The sequence below is a fragment of the Neodiprion lecontei genome, chromosome 7 (assembly GCF_021901455.1).
Source record: "Neodiprion lecontei isolate iyNeoLeco1 chromosome 7, iyNeoLeco1.1, whole genome shotgun sequence".
Taxonomy (NCBI): Eukaryota; Metazoa; Arthropoda; class Insecta; order Hymenoptera; family Diprionidae; genus Neodiprion; species Neodiprion lecontei.
This window is the reverse complement of record NC_060266.1, coordinates 876,507-900,128: the sequence shown is the minus strand read 5'-3', so window position 1 is coordinate 900,128 and position 23,622 is coordinate 876,507. Positions and strand designations below refer to the sequence as shown.

Here is a 23,622-nt window from a genome sequence, read left to right as displayed (position 1 = left end):
GTGCGCTTTCGACCGCCGAAAGGGGTGCCACGCTTGCAGATCTTGACAAGTAACACATGTACTACATGTAAATGATGATTAACTCCTTTACTTTAATTATTTAATTATAATCCGCGATGAACGACCACGATTAAGTACCGTGGACGTCGGATCAAATTGTCTTCCTACACGTTCCGCAGTGTAAAACTCATCATGGGGAGAGCGAGAAGGACAATAATCAGACCCGATCACCGTGCTACATGACGTTCGGAAAAAGTAAGTTGACGAAATTTCATAATTTATATTCATATGTTGTATTCTGATTGTTTAGATTTAATTTAATGCAAGTTTGATTATTATTACAGAACTATCACATCAGCTTCTTATCAAAAAAATAAATAAAAGTATAGAAAAGTCAGGCGTAGAATATTCTGAGCAACAGTTCACGCGAGGATGGATGGCAAATTTTTTTTATCCATTATACATTAAAATACTGCACGTGACGTATAATAAGTAAATTACCTACAACTCGGATGACGTATACTTTGAATTGTATTAACGAGACTATAGATAATCGGTGAAAATTATTGATAATAATTGTTATACAGTTATTTGGAACTACGAGTCCCCTTGTTTCATGCTTATTTCGGTATATAGAGACGCGTTGGATGATTATGTACAAGTTACACACCCAGCCGAAATCACGTAAATGCAAATATGAGAGACTGAAGAATTCCGTTTTACACGTGCCGACTGACCTTGCCGTGGAGATTGGCTATTAGAGTTCTTTATCGAGCCCAGGTGTTGTGTTAGCCGGTCTCCATGGCACCCGCTGACCTGGTCAATCCAGCAGCACGTGGTCATCAAACCATCCATAGCCGTCGGTTATATCGTTGTACATTTATAATCGGGCATCGGGTTGACTCACCCCGTGTACAATAGATCGTCCTTACATAGTTGTTAAACTCATCTGCGATTAGATTCGCAGTAGGACATTTCGATCTGTGATACCGAGAATTGAGGCACCGATTCCTCTGAAACCCGACATCAGTCAAACGCCTTTATTCTGTTGTACCTACGATTGTGAAAAGATGAATTTGCACTAGCTGAAGATCCGGATCCCGTAAACGTTGGGATCTCCATGGGTGATGGACACTAAGACACCGCCGATAACGCAAAAGCAGAACAGCACAAGTCAGCAACACCTCGATAGAACGAAATTCAAGACACCCCCGGTCCGGCACGTACAAATATCACTTCCCCCGTTGACACCGCCACCGAATCGTCGACAGAGATTGAAGACCCCGAATTCACCCTGGGCCCGCGGCTCGGCTGGACCCGGAATATATGCCGCCGACGGGGGGAACAATAATTATCACACTAATCGTCAGTCGGAAAGACCTTACAGGCCAGTATGAGTGACTTAAGAGGGGGGGGGGGATCAGTTTCAAAACCTCGAACCTGTACAGTCTCCTTAAACTGATTCAATCTAATAATGTTATACCGACGTATCCTCTGATCTCGAGCTGTCAATCACGTTCTATACAGACTTACCGAACTCATTGCAAAAAGACTCGATTACCGACCTTAGACGTTATCTTTGAATAACACCTGAAACGACCTGATCTTTGTTGATAAAATTGTAATAAACAAGAATCATAATGCATTAATACAGAGTTCTCCACCTGGGGGCAACGCCGCTGATGCACGCGTGCCAACAAGCGGACCGATCGCGGGTTCTGCGCCTCCTCAAGGAGCAAAGGGACACGATAGGGTACAGGGACCGAACGTTGAGGAACGCCCTTCACTACTGCATGGACGCGGGTACGGGAGGCGCGGTGGCGTCGGCGGCACCTGAATTGGTGAACGCACCGGACGCCGAAGGACACACGCCTCTCCACCTGGCCGTCATCGCCGGCGACGCCCAGCTCGTCGCTGTCCTTTTGGCCAACGGGGCCGACGTAAATGCCAAGGACTCCGAAGGGCACAGCGTTCTCCACTGGGCGACCGGTCTGAATTCTATAATCCATATTTACTGACCCCTAATTTCGTTAATTTCATACGCGGGATGGATATGACGTAGTAGTAGTAGTAGTAGTAGTAGTACGGTATCACGAATCCAGGGCAAGGTATTGCGTTATACCTACAAAGTCTGCAAAGAAGCGATAAATCGCACGCTGGACGGGTTTCCATCCATTAACTTTGAATTATCCGAAGATCGTGAACACCGAGATCCCATGCGCCAACTCGACAAATGGGTTCGCGTTCAAGGTGGTTAGTTGGTCAGTATACCAGCCCTAGCCCAGCCCCTAAGGTCAGTAGGTCGTAGGAAATTACGTCATGTCGGTCCGCGCGGCGATCAGCAATCTGCACGCGATCCGCGAGATTGGATTCTCGAGATTGACGGGACGTCAAGTCGTGACTCAAACACAAAACTTATATACAAACTCTGGCCGTGCCTGAGCTGTGTTAACTAAAAACCGCCCACTCGACTGGCCCCAGGAAATGGATTTATAAATGTCGACCGTTTTAGGATTTTTTCAAAGATATTCATGATTGTGTCCGGTAAAAAATCCGTAACAAATTCAAGGACATTTTTAAACTAGAGTATTTTCAGGACGCGAGAATAATTCAACATTTTCAGGACCATTGGACACAATTAATATATTGGTCTTCGAAGTCTAGTTCGAATCCATCTTCTTATCCCATGACGCTATCAACTTTCTTCCCGATCATGGCACTAACCCTCCTTCAATTTCTTTGCTTTCCCGACTTCGCAGTATGCGGGGAGGTGGAATGCGTCCGGCTGGTTTTGGCCGCGGGTGCGCGTCCGTCAACGCCGGACATGCGGGGAGGATCGCCTCTTCACTACGCGGCGCAATGCTGCGGAGCTGCGGCTCCGTCGGAGCTTTCAGTGCCGAAAAAGATCGGTCTCAAGGTGCTGCAGTCTCTACTCGACTACGGAGCAAACCATAACGCGAAGGACGAAGACGGCCGTCAGCCAATTCTATGGGCTGCCAGCGCTGGAAGCGTCGACGCCCTTCTTGCTCTCGCAAGGTCTACCAAAACTTAAACCTAATCGGTCACCCCTCGGTAGAATCGTATAACGGTTACACTGGATGAAATTCACCCTATACGTCGAATTTTGCTTCAGAAGTCAGAGCTTAAAAATTTAAAAAAAAAAGAAAGAAATATATAAATATTGTTTAAGAATTGCAGAAAAAGCTCTCTCTCTCTCTCAGTTTGCCTGGCCAAAATTTATTGTTCAAATATTGTAAAACATCGGCAAAGTTAAAGATAGTGACAAAAATGTCGAAAAACAAGGCGCCAAGAGGATCGTTTCCATGATTAAGGGACTTTTTCCGAGTAGTTTTGAAAATGTTTGTGGATGAAATTCACCCAGAGTGACCGATTAGCTTTAAAGATGTAGCCCTGTACCGTAAACTGAAACCTCTCACACTTCACGAGAGAGATACTTAGGTCCGAAGTGCCAACTTGTTACTTTCAATAATTCGTTATTGGTCCGTAAACAATTGCGTCTATCGGCTTAATAATTAATTCGTTTCATGCTGCGGTGATCTATGATCCGCTATTGAGATATATACCATACAGCTGCATTACGCATCATGTTACAAGGGTGTAATAACCGCGGAGTTTATAAAACTCCTCAACGAAACGTGGTATATAAGTTTCTGATTGACGTTATAATAGTCAATCAAGTCAGTCAGACTTTCACGATTTCGACGATGTCGGGTCAGTTTACTTGCACGGAAGAATCGGATCGATGATTATATCCGTTGTACACACTGCGCGTACAATACATACATGCATAATGGATGCAGTACGTTATAGGCATGTATCACATATACATATATGAGGCGTAATGCGCAGGCGAGGGTATACATACCCGGTAAAATTATCGCGTGATGACGATAACAACGATCGGTCATCAACCATCGGCTGCATTATCCGCAACCACCTACGATACGTAGACGGCGAAAATAATGATATTAAGAAAAACATTCCGCAACTCGAATTCAATTGTTGATATACTTTATTGTTTATTCATAAAGGGCGGGAGGATCCGCGGCTGCCGGCGCCTCGGACAAAGATGGCCTGACCGCTCTTCACTGCGCGGCGTCCCGAGGACACGCCGGATGCGTCGAAGCTCTGGTAAACCTGTGCGGTTCGCAGCCGGATCACGTCGACGATAACGGATGCTCGGCGCTTCATTACGCCGCTACTTTGGGCCACGCGGACGCCACAGCGCTTCTTCTCCGACTCGGCGCCGACCCGAACAGACAAGATCGAAAGGGAAGAACGTGAGTCCGAGTTAAGGGGGGGTTGGCAATGAAACGCATAGACTAAGGCAGACGATTTCGGTTAATCGATTAGTCGGAATATTTAATAAAAAACGATCAGGCAAAATGATCAATCTAAAAACTCAATTAATCGATCGTAGCTGCCGATCAATCGATCAATCGCACAGCACTAATTCTGACTTTCGAACCTTCGATGTAACGACGGTCCGCCTGAACCACTGATTTCTAAAAAACACTTGAACTTGGCCATTCGAGACTTTGATCCGCACCCTAACAACCTCCGTTGACAAAACGCGCAGACGATGATGATTGTAATTCCAGACCAGCACTGTGCGCGGCAGCAAAGGGTCAGCTCGAGACGCTGAAGCTGTTGGCACAACACGGAGGGTCCTTGTACGCGAGGACGGTGCGAGGCAGCGGAGTTGCCCACGAGTCGGCGGCTTCGGGTAGAGTGGAATTGATAAAGTGGCTGGCCAAGAAGCGTCCGGGAATACTCGACGTAGCTACGCACGATGGTCGAACGCCTCTCCACATCGCGGCGCTCCACGGTCACGTGGACGCGTGCAAGGTCCTTCTGGACAACGGAGCCCGGGTTAACGCGATCCTGAGGACCTCGAAGGGCGGGCAAATGACGGCCCTTGACGCCGCTCTTTACCGAGGTCACAGGGACTGCGCAAAGCTGATACAAATGCACGGTGGAACGACGGCGCAGCATGTCAAAACCCGGAAGATCGGAGGCACGATACACTGCAAGGGTGAGTGCAGAGTAGGGTGCTTCATTTTTTCAACTTCTTTTTTTTTTAAAGTGCAACTCCAAAAATTTTTTAAATGAACCATCCTGGTGCAATGTCTTGCGATGGTGAGTGGAATGCAAAAATTTTTAATTCGAATTCACAATCTAACCACAGAATTGGCGGCTCAGCTGCGGGCGCGAAAACGTGATGGAGAAACAAGCTCGGATGACGAAGAGGAGGACGACAGGGACGTATCACCGAGGATCAGGCGACGTCGGCGACACCGAGGTTCCCGAGAGCCAGATTTTGACGTCTCTGAACAACGCGAGGAGGACCGAGGCGGAAGTCGGAGCTACAGCGACCAGGAGGAGCCCAGGTCGACGTCGAGGAGGGCCGTGAGGAGTCGGCGCCGTCGGGCGCGCAGCGAAAGCTGCGGAAGAGGCCGGGGATCGCGGAAAAGAAACGCGAAGCAAAAGTCCGGCGGGCGGAACCACGAGTACGACGGCTCCTCGAGCACGCATTCGGGGGAAGCGACGGAGCTCGGATCCGACGAGGATACGGAGAGCGACGGGAGCGCCGTGAGCGAGGACAGTCTCGAGGTGGTGATCGTAAAAAAATCTGTCGAGAAAACCTCGGAGAGGGTCGAAGTGTCGGGCAGGAAACCGAAGCGGACTTCCGGGGGTGAAAAGAGCTCCGTGATCAGGTCGACGAGGTCGAAAACGCGACGTAAAACCGTGAGGAAGAAGCCCAAGGAGCAGAACGATGCCGAGGGAAATGGGAGGCCCGAAAACCTCGAGAAAAGCGAGCCTGAAGCACCGAAACCCGTGAAAACACCGACGAACAACGACGCCGAGGAACGTAGATGCGGAAGGAAAATGCAGTACCAAATTGAGGCTGGTGACAGCACGAGCCAGGAAGCCGTCGAACGCGTTACCGTCACGGTCATGGTGCACAAGGATCATCTCTCGGACACGCCCAAGACTACGTCGATTGAGAGCTCGTCGAGAAACGGAGATACGGTAAATTGGCGAATTTGTAATTCTTTCTTTTTACCTGACTCACCTTTGGTTGGGAATATCCGTCCAATAGTACATTAATTTTCTTGGTTGTGATGAGAAGTTTCATTGTATACGATGTTGAAAGATTATTTGATACAAGAAATTTATTCTCACGGTTAGGAAAAGTCGAGTAAGGATCATCAATCTGCGGCGGTAAAAGAAAAAGAGGAAGTGGATCGTGCGGAAAGTGATAACGTAAAACAAGAAGATGAAAAGGAAGAAGTAGAGGAAGAAGAACAGGCGGAAAAGAAAGAGATTCAAGAACAACGTTCCGAAAGTGAGCCGAAAAAAAAAACCAGGCCTCGATCGGCTCGGCCGGGTTCGAGCAGAGGGAAACGCGTGACGTCGGCGAGAACGCGGATGGATCACATACTGGAAAAGGCTGACGAGATGCAGAGCGCGCTGGTGCAAAAAGCGGCCGATCTGAAGAAGGGAATCGAGGAAATGCGAGAACAGATAACCGGAGAAAAAACCGGGGACGATCGTGGACCCCAGGAATCAAGTTCGAGTGAAGAGAAGGTGGCGGGAAAAAACAGTCACGAAGAATCCGACGGTGCCGTGACGCAGAAGTTTACGGGGACACTAGAGGGAACTGAATCAGACCCTGCAGGGTCCGAGAAGAACGTTGCCGAAGAGTCGAAAACCGCCGATTCGAATGGTTCGAAAATCGAACACGGATCATCCGGCGATGCTTCGGAGCACGAAAAGATCTCGGTTGGTTTGGAAGCGAAGAAGTCGATTTCTTTTGAGGAATCTAGTAATGAGAAAGAATCCGAGGATCTGGTTACAGACCAAAAACGATCCGCCGATGATCAGCCTACTCGAAGTGGTAAATCGTCGTTGAGGTCGTCGATCCGGTCGAAAAGTCGACCAGGTACAGCGGTGGACAAATCCGCAGGATCGCCGGACAGCAAGTCGGATTCGAAGTCTGTTTCGAAGCCTGGCAGCAGAATGAGCAAATCAAGATCTGGGGATAGCCGGAAATCGGATTCCGTGAAATCAGTGGACGACGTCGCGTCGTCGAATGCTGCCGTTAAGGAGCGTCAAGAAACGGTGACAGGTATAATTTAGGGGGGTCCTTGACAAGGTCATTATCGAATTTCGACCTGCTTGCCACCCAAATTGCTTCCACATAATTTTTTAATTATCCGAAGACGATTTGCGGGCCGAGCTGGTCGAAATTCAAAAATGAACTTTCCAAGAACCACCCTAAGGTATATACATAATTGTTAATTACGCTTAGGTACGACTTGCATATTCGCAGTCGCAGTGCAGTGGATAATTCATAATATCCTTAATTTTGTCATGCTTTATTCTCTGCTCAAGAACGATTGGGCGAAATCAAAGCGAAATCATCGGATCCCGATGATAACGAGTCATCGAAGACTGGAAAAGAGCTTGTTGAACACGATGGGAAGTTCGTGGAAGAGGTTAACGATGTCGAGTCCGAGTCTCGGGTTATCGTCGAAGAGAGTTCGTCATCGCCACAGGCAAACGCTGAGTCGCAAAAATCCCGGTCTCGACCATCGACGGCAAAACAACGTGGAAAGTCGTCCGGTAAAGGAGGAATTCTACGCCGGGTCGATAGCTCGGACGAATCGTCACCGGCTCGTACCGCGGCAATCGTTGCCGTGATAGAGAGCCCCGAGTGGCCAGAGGACGAGGAAGACGAAGAGGAAGAAGAAGAGGAAGAGGAAGAGGCGATCGACAACGAGATACGAGAAGCGATTGGCGAGTATCCGGGACCCGAGACTGACCTCGACGACAACAGCGTCGGGGTGATGAGGGTCTTGCCGAGCACAAGCGACGAGGAAACCCCTCGAACATTGGGCCAATCGCGAACATCCGGCATCGACTCGCTGCCCCAGGTAAATGAACCAGTGATGAATGAACGAACTTGTTAAAATCACTATTATAGGTATACAGGTATACTTATCCGTAGTTTGTTCATTTACACGGAAAAAAATGTAACGTAGATTTTACATCTGTTAAATTAGTTCGGTTAATATATGGGCAGCACTGTTTTGGGGTAAAATCTACATCAATTGTGGTACATCTACCCAAGCATATTGTAACTCTTGTTATCGGGTTCGTGAATTACTGTAGATTTAACTCCAAAAAAGTGCTGTGCATGTTATGGAAGATGGAGGTAAGGAGAAGTATTTCATATGGGTTTGAAACTGAAAAAGTATCCACCCAAAAAGCAACGGATAGTGGTTCAACAAGTCACCAGAATGGTGCTAGTAAGCAACCAGGGTTCAATCTACCCTGTAGCCTTTTTTTTTTTGAGTGGCAAGTTTTTCCTACAGCAAAACCATTTTAATTGTACTCTATTTTATGGACACTTCTCATATGCAGAGATAAGTCCTTCTAGCCTCCATCCTCCATAGTCCATATATTGACCATAGGAGATGTACAATCTACAATATTTTTCTTTCCGTGTAGTGGTGGAGTCAGTCACCCCATACACATGGGTTATACAAAAATATGTTGGAAGAAAGAATAATCGACGGGCCTTTGGTTTCATGTCCCTTTTCCCCCAGGTTGCGCCCAGGCCGCGAGCCCGAATGCTGAGAGTTCGTAGTCCGGGAAAGAAAGAGGATAGAGCTCGTCATCGTCGGGACAGCGGGGGTCGAGACAGCGGTATCGAGCCGAGTCCGCGGATATCGAAGATACCTCGAAGAACGTCGCGATACTACCCGAACACCGAGAAGCAGCAGGCGCTGAACATGGAGACGGTGACGAGGGACGTTCAGATAAGTTTGCGCCGTTATCACCTCGAGAGGAAGATATTCTTCCAGTTAATGGAGCTCAAGAGACTTCAGATAAGAAACGGAAGAGCGAACGAACAGGTTCTGGTCAAGCGTCAGGTGAGAATTGCCAAGTATAATAACGCGGGAAGAATCAAGAAGCGGTTTTTATGCTTCAGGTCGAGGCTTTCCACAGGGCCGGAACATCCGGGCCTACGTTGGGGGTGGCCAAATACGATCAGCCGTTGACCTTCAGGTCTCGATTAATACTCACTCGACTTGTACAAAGCGGCTCTTCTAGTACCGCGAGATAATCAACAGCTGGTTATTATAAACTGAACCCTATTCCAGGCACTTCGAGGCTTTCCTCTACGAGCAGCTGAGGCGTCTTCAACGACGTCCGGCGACTCCGGACTGGTGCACGGGCGCCAAGCAATGTACCCAGAAAACCCACCGTTGTCACCACGCCACAAGTGCCTACACTTCGCTTCCGGTCTACACATATCGTACGTGATGTGACAAAAACGCACAGTCACACAAGAACGCAAACGCGGCACGATATTATCCCCGTATTATACGAATTTAGATGATAATTATTATATTGGTAGACTACTTATATCTTGACGTTTAACCGTTTCAGTCACATGTTTTTCAACTCAATATTTGTTCCTAAACTTTGTTACTCGAGGAGTTTTTGGGGTCGCTGATCACGAATCTGATATCAAAATTTGATCACTTCTAAATCCAAGATGGCCGATCCAATATGGCGGATGTAAAATCGAAAATGTTATCAAAATTCTTGTTATTCGGGAGTTTTTAAGGTTTTACAAAGTAACAAAAAGCATTTGAAGTTGTAAATAATAATCTGTGATGAGGCTAGGACATGGATATTTTTCAGGTGGGAGACTAAGCGTCCCACTGTGACAGGGTTAAATGTGGTACAGTAATTGTAATTACAGTGGGGGTTGGAGATCGGAGTGGAAATCTACTTCCGAGTATCGAGGGACGAGGAGGACGGGGCCAAATGACGGTAAGTAGGCAACAACTTCTGAATTCATGTGAATTGCAAATTCGCTTAATTGATTTCTATGTTTCAGGTCGAAGTCACCCACGGTGAGAATAAGCAGGTAATCGCGCTTCCAGCGGAAAGATTAGATCGAGGCAAACGGTACTTCGTCACGTTTACAGTACGGGGCGACGCTCAGGACAGAGAAAAGTCTAGCAATAAAAATTCCCAACAGCTTAGCGCCGCAGCTGCAGCGTCCCAGAGGAACGCGAAAAGCGTTTAAAGATAAGCGATTTACAAATGAAACGCTGATGAGACAGTGAATTTTTACTACGAAGATAATCAAATATTCGATTGAATACGAAACGCATCGTCAATATAGGTATTGTTGTTACGTGATGATGCACCGCTGATGCTGCCTGCTACGTGTTATAAAACATAGGTATAGTTTATCATAAAATCGTTGTCTCTTATTTCCAAAAACAATAGAAAAGCTTCCCCCGTATAGGAAATAATTTTTATAGATCCGTTTAGAGTAATATCATAACGTCATACGTTGCAGGGACCATATGATTGACGATTTATAATATTATATGTGTATAGTTGACGTAATATAAGATATATTGCGTGTCTGTGTCAGCTGTTTATCTTTACAAAACGGTATATAACTGATAGGTCGTTATTACATTGCAATATCCCATACGTCATGTCGTGAGAACAAAAATATAATCAAAATATATTGTTTAAGAAAGTGTTCAGGAAAACTAAAAATAATATACATGTACATTTACACCTACACGCATATGAGCAACGAATCGAATAATAAGAAGAAAAAAAAATCTATGCTGGTATCAAAATTATTCGTAACGTACTAAAAATTAATTGAGAATAATATGAAGAATTAACATTGTGCGGTGTATAATACTGTACCGATCTGCATTGATTGTTATAAATGTGTAAAAAACCAAAAAGAAAAAACAATGTAAAACAACGAAATGATATCGAAATTATAAAAAAATGTTTGTAAAAAGATGATGATAATAAACAGAGAAGCGTACGGAAGAAAAATATAGAAAACGTATCTTTTTCGACAAGAATGAATATAAAAATGAAGCAAAAGGGGGAAAACACATTTGAACCGAGCTTCATCTAAATCACGTTTGATTTTCAAGGCAGCGCTGCGATCGTCGTGTTGTTTGTTATATGCCTAGAATCAGCATCGTGTGTTGTATAATAAAGGATATAACACAGTTTAGCCGAAAAGTCGATTTCAACCCGGTGACGTTGTTCCTGATCCGCAATGACGTCTCATACCTATACCATCAGCACCACGATCATGATACCGCTATTATACACAACAAAAGTTAGATTGCGTGGTGTGCGATAAGAGCGTCATCGTGCAGGAAAGTTGAATTCAGTGAGTGAGTATCACTCGTGTCAGGTGCAAGTAGAGAGGTTCCGCCCTACATCGTTCAATGGGATAAATGCAGAAGATCGAACGCGAGTGGGCACAAGAAGAAGAAGCAGAATTGTCACTTTCAGCGAATGCTATGCGATCGAAAACGTGTAAAGTTTGCACGTGTAACCGATTGCACGAAAGACTAGTTGTGCGTAACTAATTGGTTCGATACGAAAATTGGGGTGTAAGAAGGAATCATCCTACCATCATCTGCGGTTCGGAATACATAAAATGACCGAGGTATCCGAGTTCGTGCCGTAATTTATGTGAAATTTGGCGTAAAAACCGATCGATTGTCTTATTTATTGCCTTCGTATGGAGAAATGGCTTCAAGACAGAAAGCTTTGGTTATTTGGTAGCACGTTACCTCTGCTGCCGAGAAGGTAAGAATTGACGAGGCTGAAGATAATATAACTTTACCGTAACGATAGGTCCGTAGAAAAAATCATTATTGGGCAGTTTTAGAATAACTTTTCAGAATCAGTGTATATTGTTTTGTTTTTTTTGTTATATAATGGCTTAATGCATTTCGGAAAATCAGAAAGGTGCGAATCAGCGATTGTTCCTAATCATATTGCGTCGTTACAGTAACGTTACTGACTTCACCCTCGTAAGGATTGTAACAGCGGTAGTCATAGACATGCAATGTGGTGTGAACGATGCCAGTTGCAGTATATTAATCAGCATCGATCGATTCCCTATTCCATTAATTACCGCATGTACGTACGTCTTTGTGTAATTGTACAAATGAACCGGAAACACATCATACATACGATGCATGGCGTGATTGTCGGCAGGTATGTCACACGCATTCAGGAATAACGCGAAACGCTGTATGCAACAGCGGCAGCATTATAAACTGTGCCGTGTCGTGTTATATCTCTAGTGCAGTAAAGTTCAAGGTCGTTCGTAAATAACCCTTGCACACGGTTACCCCAACCGGTAACTCGACTCCCTGAATCCTTCAGCTTTGATTTGATCACCAACGATCACGTCTTGCGATGATCGCCGAATACTGTATACGTAGAATATTTTTCTGACGTGTCGATCTAACACTGTCTCCGACGTTGTTCAAGTTCTGAATTGCAGACACACAAAAATTGTTCTACAGTGGGTAGTCCAGGTTGTCGTGAATTTTTAAACCGCAAATTTTTTACAGTGTCACGTATCATTCGTCCATTCTCTGTATTTATTATGAAAAAATCTATCGGTCACATGTGATGCGTCTGCATAGAATAGGCACTGGAATGCTAAACCAAAGGTGAGATTTTCGCCAAGACTTAGTGTCGACGAGTTACTCGATTGCATCATGTGAGAGATTTTTTTTCTTGGTATCCAAGGTCAAACGATAAGACACGTATCCATAGATGTCGACGTTTCATCAATTTTTCAAAAACAACCAGCATTCGGCGCTGCGTAATCATCGTCGCGCAAATTCGTCTTGTCCTTGCCTATAAATACCGCAGTAACAGAATAAATAATTATTATACGGTGGGGTAAAATATTCGTAACAAGGATGCGACTAGTCCTAGAAAAACACGGCTCACAATATTTTAAGGTTCGGTTATATCCATATCCAGCCGTGGTCGATTTATTGGTTTCTCAGGGTACCTATTTGAGAAAAGGAGCCGAACAGCTTGTGTACAGCAGCATGGCATAAGGACACGAGGGGTTAACCCGCGTGCAGAAGGTATTTCAAATATTGATTTCGGATAATCACGGGTGTGCGACTCGTCGTCGTGTAGACCTCAACTAAGCCTGGCTGCCTAAGGTTATGCCTACGCACAAACAGTTGTTTGAAATGGGAAGCCAACCAGACGACGTCGTCGCGTTCTTCTACTTCTAATTCGTTCGGTGAAGTTTTGTGCGATTCGTCGCCGCGTAACGAGATACGAAATTGTTATTGTTTCAAAATTTATCGAGTTGAGCGATCTATATTTACGCCTTGTATCATTTAACTCCACTGCATTTTGATCTACTCCCTGTACATCGTTCGATTCGAACAATGATTAATTGAAACTGCGCGGGTTTGTTACAACCGCAATCCAGCAATCAATCAACGGCAGCTATAAGTTAGACAATTGCAATACTTCGACGTTTGATGAACGCTATACTAGGATTTTTGTACGTACAATTGTATATAATAAGGCCAATTGTTGTTACCCGCTTTTCACCGTCTGCAAAACACATGTAATATTCATTACGTGCACAATTATACGTATTATACCTCTACACCTTCTTACATTTATTTAAGTCTTGACATTCTTTCAGTATTACTATAAATCGGTCGATCAATTTTCTCCCACTTTCAACGACTCGTGGTTCAAATTATGCGCAAGATTCGAATTTCGTACGCATTAATCCGGCATGTGCGGATAGAATTTTACTCCGAATGTTTTCGGCGAATAATCGATCGCGAGTCGCGGTTCCAAGCTTGTCACATTAGAAGGTCAACGACCCCCGAGATTCGCGACTCGATCAGATCGATAGATCACAACGAGACGTGTCGTTCAAACGCGACGAAGCAACGTGGATAATCAGACGTGAACAGAGCGGCGAAATAAAAATATTTCACTAAGTAAACAGGTAAATGTTTTATTACCAACATTTTATCTTGGTTAATTCAATGACACGCGTCACTTTTCGGCTGACAGCTCCAGTGTAAAGTGGTATGCGCGGATTAACTACGACGCGTGTCTTCAACGTCTAATTTTTAACCCCGTGTGTATTATTCCTAATTTCTATGTATAATCAACGGTGCTGAAAACGTGAAGTTTATTTTTTTCTTCACAAATTATTGTGCGTTATGACGTTCGTTTGTGCCTGTAATTAATACCGTCGCTTGAGCTGTCCTAAATTATCGGTATAGTCGTTGTCATGTTAAAAGATTTGAAATTTGCCGCTGCAAGCTGCGATAATTTATTATACAGCAATCGGTCTAAAAAATCTCCCTGTTGCACCGGTAATTTTGTAGTGCACCTTATTGAGATTGAATTTAACAGTTTTATCCGAATCAAATGTAATTGCACGTCGTTTAAAAAATTCCAAATTATCGCTATTTAAATTAAATCAATTATCCAACAATAAGCTGTATATAATAATATGTGTGATACTAATCATAAATTTGTTTCATGATTATCGAGAGAAAAACAATCTTCTAAAATAATTTCTATTGTTTTTTTTTTCTACATTGAATATCTTGAATCGACAATTACATATTTACGAAAATCAAGAGAGCAAAAAAACGCAAGATAAAAATTCTGCACGGGATTGCGCAGACGCGGAAATGTACGTGTTATGCCCACTACGTTGGACGGCATGCGGAGTGCGATAATATTAAACTTTCAGGGGAACATTGACCATCGGTCAATGCCGGCGGCAACCCCTCGTCAGTTATTGTTACCCGGCCTTCCTCGAGTGTCTCCCGCAAAATAATCTATAGATTATAATGCTATTCGCCCAACAATTTTCCCTGCCCTGTCTCAGCAAGTACAAAAAGTGGGTTTTTGTTTCCAGTTAGCTAAACTATATCATCCTCCTTTCTCACAAGTGTCGAAAATCCCGTTCGTTCTCTCGAAAGAAACGTTACCCCCGAAATTCGCGTGTATTGAAAATAATCATTCATCTTTTGGCGATTGTGAACATTAATGTTTTCCAAACCTTTTTCGCAACCGTTGCAGGTCCCGGGCGCCAAGCAAGACCATGGAACGTTACGAGCGTCTTGCCAGGCTCGGTGAGGGAAGCTACGGTGTTGTCTTTCAATGCCGAGATCGTCAGACCGGACGACTCGTCGCTGTGAAAAAGTTTCAACAGACGGAGGACGATCCTCTGATCCGTAAAATCGCCCTCAGAGAAATACGCTTGCTAAAGGTAGGTAAAGTATATGTGGCTACGATATGGAAAAATAACGAGACTGGAATAAAATTTTTATCGGTGTAAAATGTTCGTATCGTGCATCATTCGACGACACATGGCCGATGCTTGGCTACGCTATAACGCGACTTTCTGACCAGTGGTCAATAACTGAGTCGCCCTCGACGTTCGATACCTTCGCGTGTCGGCCCGCAAGCAACGGCTTGCGAACGGTCTTATCATCGCTGGATATCAAAAGCAAGCCCACCTAGAGTGTCCCAGAGCGCGAAGAGTTCTACCATATTATTACACTTGAGTTCAGGGGAAAAGTGTTCTTTTCCGAATTTTCGTTAGGCACCCGAATTTAGATTTACCTACTTCTGTAAGACCGACAGCGTGACAATAATTTTTAGAACCTGAAGCATCCGAACCTCGTGAACCTGCTGGAGGTGTTCAGGCGGAAGCGCAAGCTGCACTTGGTCTTCGAATACTGCGAGCACACGCTGCTGAACGAGATGGAAAAATTCCCCAAGGGTTGCCCGGACTCGACGACCCGTCAGCTGACCTGGCAGATACTTCAGGGTATCGCCTACTGCCACAGGCTCGGTTGCGTCCACAGGGACGTTAAGCCGGAAAACATCCTTTTAACCAGCGACGGTGTCGTCAAACTGTGCGATTTCGGTTTCGCGAGGATGCTAAGCCCTGGCGAAAACTACACCGAATACGTTGCGACACGGTGGTACAGGGCACCCGAATTATTGGCGAGTAGCTATGATCTCGGTGCACGATCAATTCAATTCAATTCAATTCTCAGATAATTTCTCAATTCAATTTAAATCTCGCGTCATTTCTCAATTCTATTCAATTCAATTCAATTCAACTCGACTCTCAATTTTAATTCAATTAAATTCAATTCCATTCAATGCACCGCAACGCAATTCAATTGCCACTTAATATCTGAATTTAATTCAATTCAATTGATAACTCGATCATCGGGTTTAACTCGAAACCAGGTAGGTGACACGCAGTACGGGACGCCGGTCGACGTCTGGGCGATAGGATGCGTGTTCGCGGAATTGGTGAGGGGCCAGGCGTTGTGGCCGGGGAAATCGGATGTCGATCAGCTCTACCTGATACGAAAAACTCTCGGCGATTTGCTGCCGAGGCACATAGCGATATTTCAGCAGAACGAATTTTTCGCCGGTGTTACGCTGCCAGCGCCTCAGACGATCACTCCCCTCGAAGATTCTCTGCCCAACAGACCGAGTGCTCCGTTACAGGTCCATTGACATACACACATAATATATAGACACGTATGCATTTACAAATATTTATACCGCGTTAAGAGAATTAACTTCATTCGAGTATCCCGAGTTTCGGATAGTAAACTTATCGATCAATTCAGACAACAAAGTTCAAAGTTTCTAATGAAACTGTTCAGAATTTGCTGCCCGCTACTCCTCGTCCTTTTATAATTTAATCACTATTTGTACCTATTCGCAGATCGACTTCCTTACGAAATGCTTGGATAAAGATCCCGAGAAGAGATGGACCTGCGATCAGCTGTTGGAGCACCTATACTTTGAAAATTTTCACTTCAAAATGCCGGACGTTGAGATGGAAGAGTTTGAAAAATTGCGAAAGTATCGGGACAGAAGCAGAGTGAGTGTCTTTTTGCAGTTTTTTATATTCTGCAGAAAAAAAATAGAAGAACAAAATTAAACTCTATTGCAAAAACGATACCTTCCCTTTTTTTTTGGTATTTCCAGAATGCGAACTACAGTCAAATGGTATTACCCCAGTTGCCCAAAGTTGGTATGTCGCATAACGTTCATCACAATCAGAATGAAAATCACCGGCCGAAAAGCTCGTCGAGACAGCAACAACCGAACTTCGATCATTTACCGACCATATGAGAGATTCCTCGAATTATAAACCGGCATAAGAATGGTAACAATAAGAATAAGAAAAACATAAAGAACTACGGCATTATTATAATAGTTATAATAGCAACAACGACGACATTATTTCTTAAAGTCTATACTGTGAAATATACAATTATACTCACATTCATTATCTCGCAAAGATGCATAATCGTATTATTCATAAATGTCATCTGCATCGTCGTTGTTGGCCGGTACTTGAATGATTTGTTTCCCATCACAATCACCGTTATTATTAGTACGAAAAAGACATTGATCCGTTCGATTCCTGCAAACGGTTTGTATATTATTAAAATTTATTATAATTACAATTATCACGATTGTTATTATTATTATTACTATCATTATTATTATTTTATTCTTAGGCGCGGTTATCGCGATCGGCAAACCGTTATTATTATTCTATCATCAGAACGTGAATTTATATTCCTAAAAATGACTTACAATTACTGTACGAAGATTGTTGCTCTACAGCTTTACTCATGTTTAAATACGAGTATCATATTCAGTGTCGATAATACAACGAATAAAATGTTATTCTATTTCTATGCCATTTATTAGTTTAGCCCCACGAATAAGCGTGGTTTAGATTATAGAAATATCTCAAAAGATAAGTTAGACTCTAATTATTCACACGATTGAACTTAGTAACGAAATATTGGGGAAAAAAGTGACCATTTTCGTAATTTTACAATGACTTTGAAGGAACTGAGATTACGGCATGTGAGTATGTTTTGTTTTATTACAGTTTTACTGAATGTCGTGCAATTTCAAAATCGCGAAATAACGGTTTTTCCTCAGCATGAATCGTTACGATAACGTTCCTAACTTCAATGCGATAATTATTCGTACTCTTGCCCATGAGATAAGTGAGAATTTCCACTGTGGCATAATTTAGTAGTAATAATAAGTATAAGAAGAAACATTCTCACCTGCAGTTGCACAGACACGAATGAAATGATGACGATTGCTATCGATCCTATCGATACAGCGAGACAGTAAATCCGGCGTTTGCTCCTCAAGATGGCGGCTCGATCGTTTGTCATTTGTTTGCAGCGGCGTGACGTCACACAGATATTATACCGCCAAAAAATAGTTGAGATTATTCCGTATACCGAAAAACCGAATTTGGCAATGTTGAATTTTTTGATATTCTCGAATATTTTTGGATAGTTTTCACAGATGCAGGCCAACGGACAGTTGGGTCGGTATTAAAGTCGCTGGGTTAGAACGGCGGCACGGCTTACGCGGTTCTGTAATTCTGCAATTCTTTAACCGTCGAACTCTTTGTCGAGTCAAGGACAATTTTCACACTGACGATGATTAGTTAGCTAGCAGTGGACGTTTAACGCATGGATTGATTAGGTCAGTGCGAATTTCTCACTGCATTGATCTAACGTGCACTGTGTCAATGATTTAATCGAACTCCGCTTGCAAGACTGACAATATGGGACCAAAGATCGTCTGCTGTTTTTGATATTCACACAGAGTTCATAGATGACGCCAAGTCACGACTCGGATTTGATAAAAGGTTAACACGACAAGATTATACCTATGTAGACAGATTATATCATGCGTGTAACGTGATAGTTCTGAGAGAATTTCACTTTTCTTCGTCATGAAATGAAGTAAATTTACGACATGAAGCACGTTGCGTTTAACTGACGAGCTACGTTAGAACCGTGTTCAAAATTCTGAGGTTTAATGGGTTTGCGAGAACTTTATTGCATTTGCAATATGAACTACTCCTATGCCGTCCTCCGCAACTCTTATTTATAAACAAACATACAACAAGGGTACTTTGGAGAGTGGCTAAAGTCAGAAAAGTAAATCCCGCCTGATCGCAGGCAGCTTGAATAACGGATATGCAAGGTGTATAATCAATAATAAAGATAGTAAATAATTGTTGCATTCTTTCAGAATTTAAGTGGCCGTTTTAATTACTTGGTGTCGATTCTCAGGAAGAAATTGTGCCTGAGTTTCGATCGTCTTAAGTAGGAGTGTCCCTTCGGCTGTCGCTGATGTTCGATTCGCGTATAAACGCTCTTTCGTTTCATAAGCCCGAATCTACGAGCCGGATAATCCGGCTGTGTAGCTTCCACCATTTCCCAATGACCAAAGGGGCAGGGTTCCTCCTTGTCGAGGATTCCCATTCTTCTGAACAGCTCCACACGGCTGGTATTTTCTCGCATCGGCCCCGTCGGCACTTGAAAGAGGAGGTAATGCGTCAGAGGATAGCGCGGTGGAAGGCTCAGGCTTCTGTCCCACGCCTCTAGCTCGACATTGAACAATTTCCGGATACCAGCTGTTATAAGCTGAAGATGCTCTTTTATAATTCGCAAACCTTGCTTCTTAGGATAATAATAAAATTCTACTATGAAGTCGCAACTGCTATATACTCGCCTTTATGTGGCTCAGGTCCCGAATACCGATCTTTGGACAGACGGAGGCATCGACGCGGATCAAACGACGACCGTTTATGAAATTTTTGACAAAACAGTCCTGTAGGCAGGTCGAGGAAAACCCAAACGATGATTCAGCTTTTCTTTCAGCAGAATTTTCATCAGATTTTTATCGGTATATGTACTTTGTATTGCGCGAGGCCGATCTCGTTTCTCAACCACTTGACCACTCTCTCGACATCCCAATGCCAGCAATCCGGCATCGAAGCATTGTTCACAATATCACCTGCAGCGTGGAGAAGGTTCGGAGGACTCGGTAGCCAGGGTTGATATTTACTACAACAGAAATAACATTTTCGGTTGTACAGACCTTACGACTTATAATTTGAATCCACTGAATGCGTGAGCTAACTTTTCGACAGGAATTTCGTTGATAATTTTCATCCGTTCCGGAATCACGGTTCTGATAACATATCGTGACATTGCGAATGATAACTAATTTCCATCAATGTCAAACGGCGCGAAAAACAATGAGCAACGACTTGAAAGAAAAATCAGAAATAAACCGATGCCCGCTTGAAATCGTCGAGGATTCGGTGATTCGGGAAGTGTCCCGAAAACAAACGATAGGAGCGAAGAGACTGCGCGCGCATCCGGCGTTGCGGTAGCGAAACGGCTGAATCGACGTAGATCAAGAAAGTGAAGGTAGGCACCTACTGCCACTTTGGCATTACGTCAATGGTAGATCTCGCTCGTTCGTATTAGGGAGGAGGTGCCGTGACCGCCATTGTTTCGACTGGTTTGGATATTGTGTATCGCGCAGAGGAACAATCAGGGATCATCGTCAGCAGCAGCATCGGAATCAGTTCAGTCGTTAGTGCGAGTCGAAAGCCCGAGCCTTACCGAGCGGCAAGGTTCTCCTAAGTACCTCGAAAGTGTGGTGGAAATATAAATAACGGTTGTAGTTTGAAAAATAGCATGTCCACAATGAACCCCGAATAGTGAGTATACAAGTCCCGTAATTAAGCCTGCATATCCTGTCATCGCGTGCATAAGCATTATATCGGCACGAGCATCGCCGTATCGTCAGTCGTCAGTTTCGTTCCGCCGTCGTCATCCGCGACGTCGTCGTCTGTCCGTCGCTATGTGTACCCTATTGAAATGCATGACGTGCCAGTTTCTTCTCCGTTTCTCCAACAACTTTGGGCGAGAGCAGTGCCAGATTTTATATCCCGTCGAGTCGACGTTCGCCGCGCGCGATACGCGCAGTTATTCGTCTTCTCGCTGCCCCAATCCGTTATTGTGAAAATCGAAATCGTCTACGGAAGTGAAGAAAGAACGCCAAATCCTCGCTCCATCACCGCCAGAACGTCGATACTATGCCAATTACGCAGTTGCTCTACGTACTACTACGCTTTTGTGTACATTTGCGATTATTGTTTCGTCCGTCGCCGTCCCAGCAGCATAGGAAATATTCTGAGTCACATCGTGTCGAGCACTGACAGATCTCGCCCCTCCCTCCCTCTCTCCCCGCCCTTGATCGTTGTCTCTTTCTCACTCGCCAGTCGCGCTTTTCGATCGTGAAACACGGGAATCTAGCATTATTCGTTCGGCCGACCGCGCGTGTCGCACTTTCAGACTTTGTCCTCGTCCCACGCCCGCAATTGCAATCCCAGGTCGTCATTGTTTACGCCGATGATACTCGAACTAGTCGGTTGTTCGTAATTGATTTAGTCATTCGTGGCGATTAACGACCACGTCACCATCGAGCCGATGATGACGATGATGTTGCGAAAAATGATGCTTTTTTCTTTCTTTATCTCTCTTTTATTTGTTTTTTCTTTCTTCGCTAAAAAAGAGCTGGTCTTTCCTATTCTCGTCATTTTTATTTTTTATTCTACTTTTTTAACCGACGATGACCTTGTTTTCCTTATTTCAGTGACTACTTGTTCAAACTTTTGCTCATCGGCGACTCTGGCGTTGGAAAGTCTTGTCTGCTGCTCCGTTTTGCCGACGATACTTACACAGAGAGCTACATTAGCACCATCGGAGTCGACTTTAAAATAAGAACGATCGATCTTGATGGTAAAACGATAAAATTGCAAATATGGGACACTGCAGGACAGGAGAGGTTCAGGACTATAACATCTTCCTATTATCGTGGGGCGCACGGCATCATTGTCGTCTATGACTGCACGGATCAGGAATCATTCAATAATGTCAAACAGTGGCTTGAGGAAATCGATCGCTATGCTTCCGACAATGTTAACAAGCTACTTGTAGGCAACAAGTGCGATTTGCACACTAAAAAAGTGGTCGACTATACAACAGCTAAGGTAAATTTATCCTAAATGAGTTGACTGAAAAATTCATGTACCCAGAATTCTCTTTTCTTCTTCACCCTCAATTGTGGTTATCTTACTCTCATTTTTTACCGCTAGGAATATGCCGAGCAACTACAAATACCATTCCTGGAAACATCTGCGAAAAATGCAATGAACGTCGAACAGGCTTTCATTACGATGGCTGCGGAAATTAAAACGAGAGTTGGTCCTCCGTCGAGCGCAGCTAGTGACCCGGCCAACAAAGTCAAGATTGATCAAGGCCGCCCGATTGAGACATCCAAGTCGGGGTGCTGCTGAAACATCTGAACATTTTCTCTCACTGCTAATTATTGTGAGTTAACCTTTTCTCTTATGCATTATGCAAGCAGAGTTGAAAACAGAATGTGTAGAACGGAGTTACTTTTAGCAACATCTTCTCTCAACTTAGAAAAATCTCTAATCATTGTTTATTCGTTATTTGTTTCCAAAGATTTTTTTGCTTCATATTTTCAAGTAAAACAAACTCGGGTATTATAAATGTAAGAGGTATGCATGAATTCGAAATGAGAATTCAAAATTAGAATCTTATTTGAATAGTATTGTCGGTACTTTTTTACGCTCGTGTTATTTGCTCCAAGTTTTCATAATTTCGAACCCAATCTATGCTGAATAAGTCGAATGAAAAGATGTTTCCATCTGTTTTCAGCACGGCGTCGCAATTTGGCAGTCCTATTTGACGGTCGGCGATATATAAAAAGAAAAACAAGAACCACCCTCTCATCTTCCATCTCCTCCCTCTCCACTGCGCAATAATAGCGAGTTCCACGACAAGTTCCCCCCAAGAAACACACAAAAAAAAAAAAAGGAAAACCTAATCAACGTCATCACACGGACCATCCCAACTCCCCTACAGGAATAGGGAGTTGGTAAAATAAAACAAAAGAAGAAAGGAAAGAAAACGAAAAGAAAACAAAAAGAAGTGAAAAAGAAATCGTCAACAAAATTTCTAGTTTTCTTATAATCTATTATTATTTTAAACAAAACTAATTACACTTGGCAAATAATAATAATAATAACGATGATAATGATAATAGTAATAATAATATTGGACGTTGGCCACGTCGTTGCGATCGATTTTAACTGAGGAAAGAAAGAACCGAAAATACAAGGCAAAAATAATAACAATAATGATTAGGATAAAGAGGAAATAGATCAATTTTTTTTTTTTAATGCGAATACTCGCGTGTGCGCGGATTTATAATAATAATGGTAATGACAACTGTAAGTTACATCTTTGTTATTATTGAAATTTTTCTTTCTACCCTAATTCATCACTAATCATTATCCTGCACAGATAGATATTTGCGATCATCCCAGTTTCCCCCACGTGCAGGCTACGTCGTCGAATTGTGCGAATAATTGTTATTCCATAGGTACTACGGAAAAGAGAAAATTCTTTTTATTATTGTACTTGAATGATCGTGTAATAATATATACAACCATCATTATTATAACTATTATCATTAGTATTATTATTATTGCCATCGTCGTCATCATCATTATCATCGTCATCGTCATGGTCATCACCATCATCATCGTCACCACCACCATCATCATCATCATTATCGGCGGTGGTTTGGATCGCCAAATAATCGAGAGAATAATTTCGATTACAATTCGAAAAAAGAGGGGGAAACACGCGATCCTCACCCTCTCCTTGAAATTATAGCTAGTTGCAATTAACGGTTACATACTGTACGTGTACGTATAAGCATAGAAGAGGAAGAAGAAGA

At 43.6% G+C, this 23,622-nt stretch overlaps 4 protein-coding genes across 10 annotated transcripts; 3 read left to right on the top strand and 1 right to left on the bottom strand.

The window, feature by feature from the left end:
* Nucleotides 1-28: 28 nt before the first annotated feature.
* Nucleotides 29-10,758, top strand: LOC107219455 (ankyrin repeat domain-containing protein 35). Of its 2 annotated transcripts, XM_046745319.1 has the most exons (15): nt 29-67; nt 180-255; nt 1,086-1,387; nt 1,655-1,989; nt 2,760-3,036; nt 4,053-4,301; nt 4,623-5,056; nt 5,210-6,054; nt 6,214-7,153; nt 7,420-7,961; nt 8,637-8,963; nt 9,023-9,099; nt 9,195-9,349; nt 9,803-9,873; nt 9,941-10,758. In XM_046745319.1, the coding sequence occupies exons 3-15, from the start codon at nt 1,128-1,130 to the stop codon at nt 10,130-10,132; spliced, it is 4,704 nt and encodes a 1,567-aa protein (XP_046601275.1). In that variant the 5' UTR covers nt 29-67; nt 180-255; nt 1,086-1,127; the 3' UTR covers nt 10,133-10,758. The 2 variants fall into 2 exon arrangements, with proteins under 2 accessions (XP_046601275.1, XP_015513166.2); XM_015657680.2 differs by lacking the exon at nt 180-255 and having other exon boundaries at nt 50-67.
* Nucleotides 10,759-11,138: 380 nt separating this feature from the next.
* Nucleotides 11,139-17,643, top strand: LOC107219465 (cyclin-dependent kinase-like 4). Of its 5 annotated transcripts, none has more exons than XM_015657690.2 (6): nt 11,139-11,691; nt 14,989-15,178; nt 15,574-15,921; nt 16,174-16,440; nt 16,664-16,822; nt 16,930-17,643. In XM_015657690.2, exons 1-6 carry the CDS (start codon nt 11,624-11,626, stop codon nt 17,074-17,076), a joined length of 1,179 nt encoding a protein of 392 aa, XP_015513176.1. In that variant the 5' UTR covers nt 11,139-11,623; the 3' UTR covers nt 17,077-17,643. The 5 variants fall into 5 exon arrangements, with proteins under 5 accessions (XP_015513176.1, XP_046601090.1, XP_046601091.1 ...); XM_046745134.1 differs by lacking the exon at nt 11,139-11,691 and adding an exon at nt 12,164-12,569; XM_046745135.1 differs by lacking the exon at nt 11,139-11,691 and adding an exon at nt 12,808-13,432.
* LOC107219456 lies at nt 17,240-20,215 on the bottom strand. The gene is made up of 6 exons (XM_015657681.2): nt 19,918-20,215; nt 19,691-19,841; nt 19,507-19,605; nt 19,048-19,418; nt 18,036-18,356; nt 17,240-17,371 (listed from the first exon to the last, which is right to left on the bottom strand). The coding sequence occupies exons 1-5, from the start codon at nt 19,986-19,988 to the stop codon at nt 18,347-18,349; spliced, it is 702 nt and encodes a 233-aa protein (XP_015513167.2). The 5' UTR covers nt 19,989-20,215; the 3' UTR covers nt 17,240-17,371; nt 18,036-18,346.
* A 39-nt stretch (nt 20,216-20,254) lies between these two features.
* LOC107219488 (ras-related protein Rab-1A) lies at nt 20,255-23,343 on the top strand. Of its 2 annotated transcripts, none has more exons than XM_015657726.2 (4): nt 20,255-20,506; nt 21,445-21,841; nt 21,947-22,181; nt 22,536-23,343. In XM_015657726.2, exons 1-3 carry the CDS (start codon nt 20,484-20,486, stop codon nt 22,145-22,147), a joined length of 621 nt encoding a protein of 206 aa, XP_015513212.1. In that variant the 5' UTR covers nt 20,255-20,483; the 3' UTR covers nt 22,148-22,181; nt 22,536-23,343. The 2 variants fall into 2 exon arrangements, with proteins under 2 accessions (XP_015513212.1, XP_046601093.1); XM_046745137.1 differs by lacking the exon at nt 20,255-20,506 and adding an exon at nt 20,652-20,908 and having other exon boundaries at nt 22,536-23,118.
* The last annotated feature ends 279 nt before the right edge of the window (nt 23,344-23,622 follow it).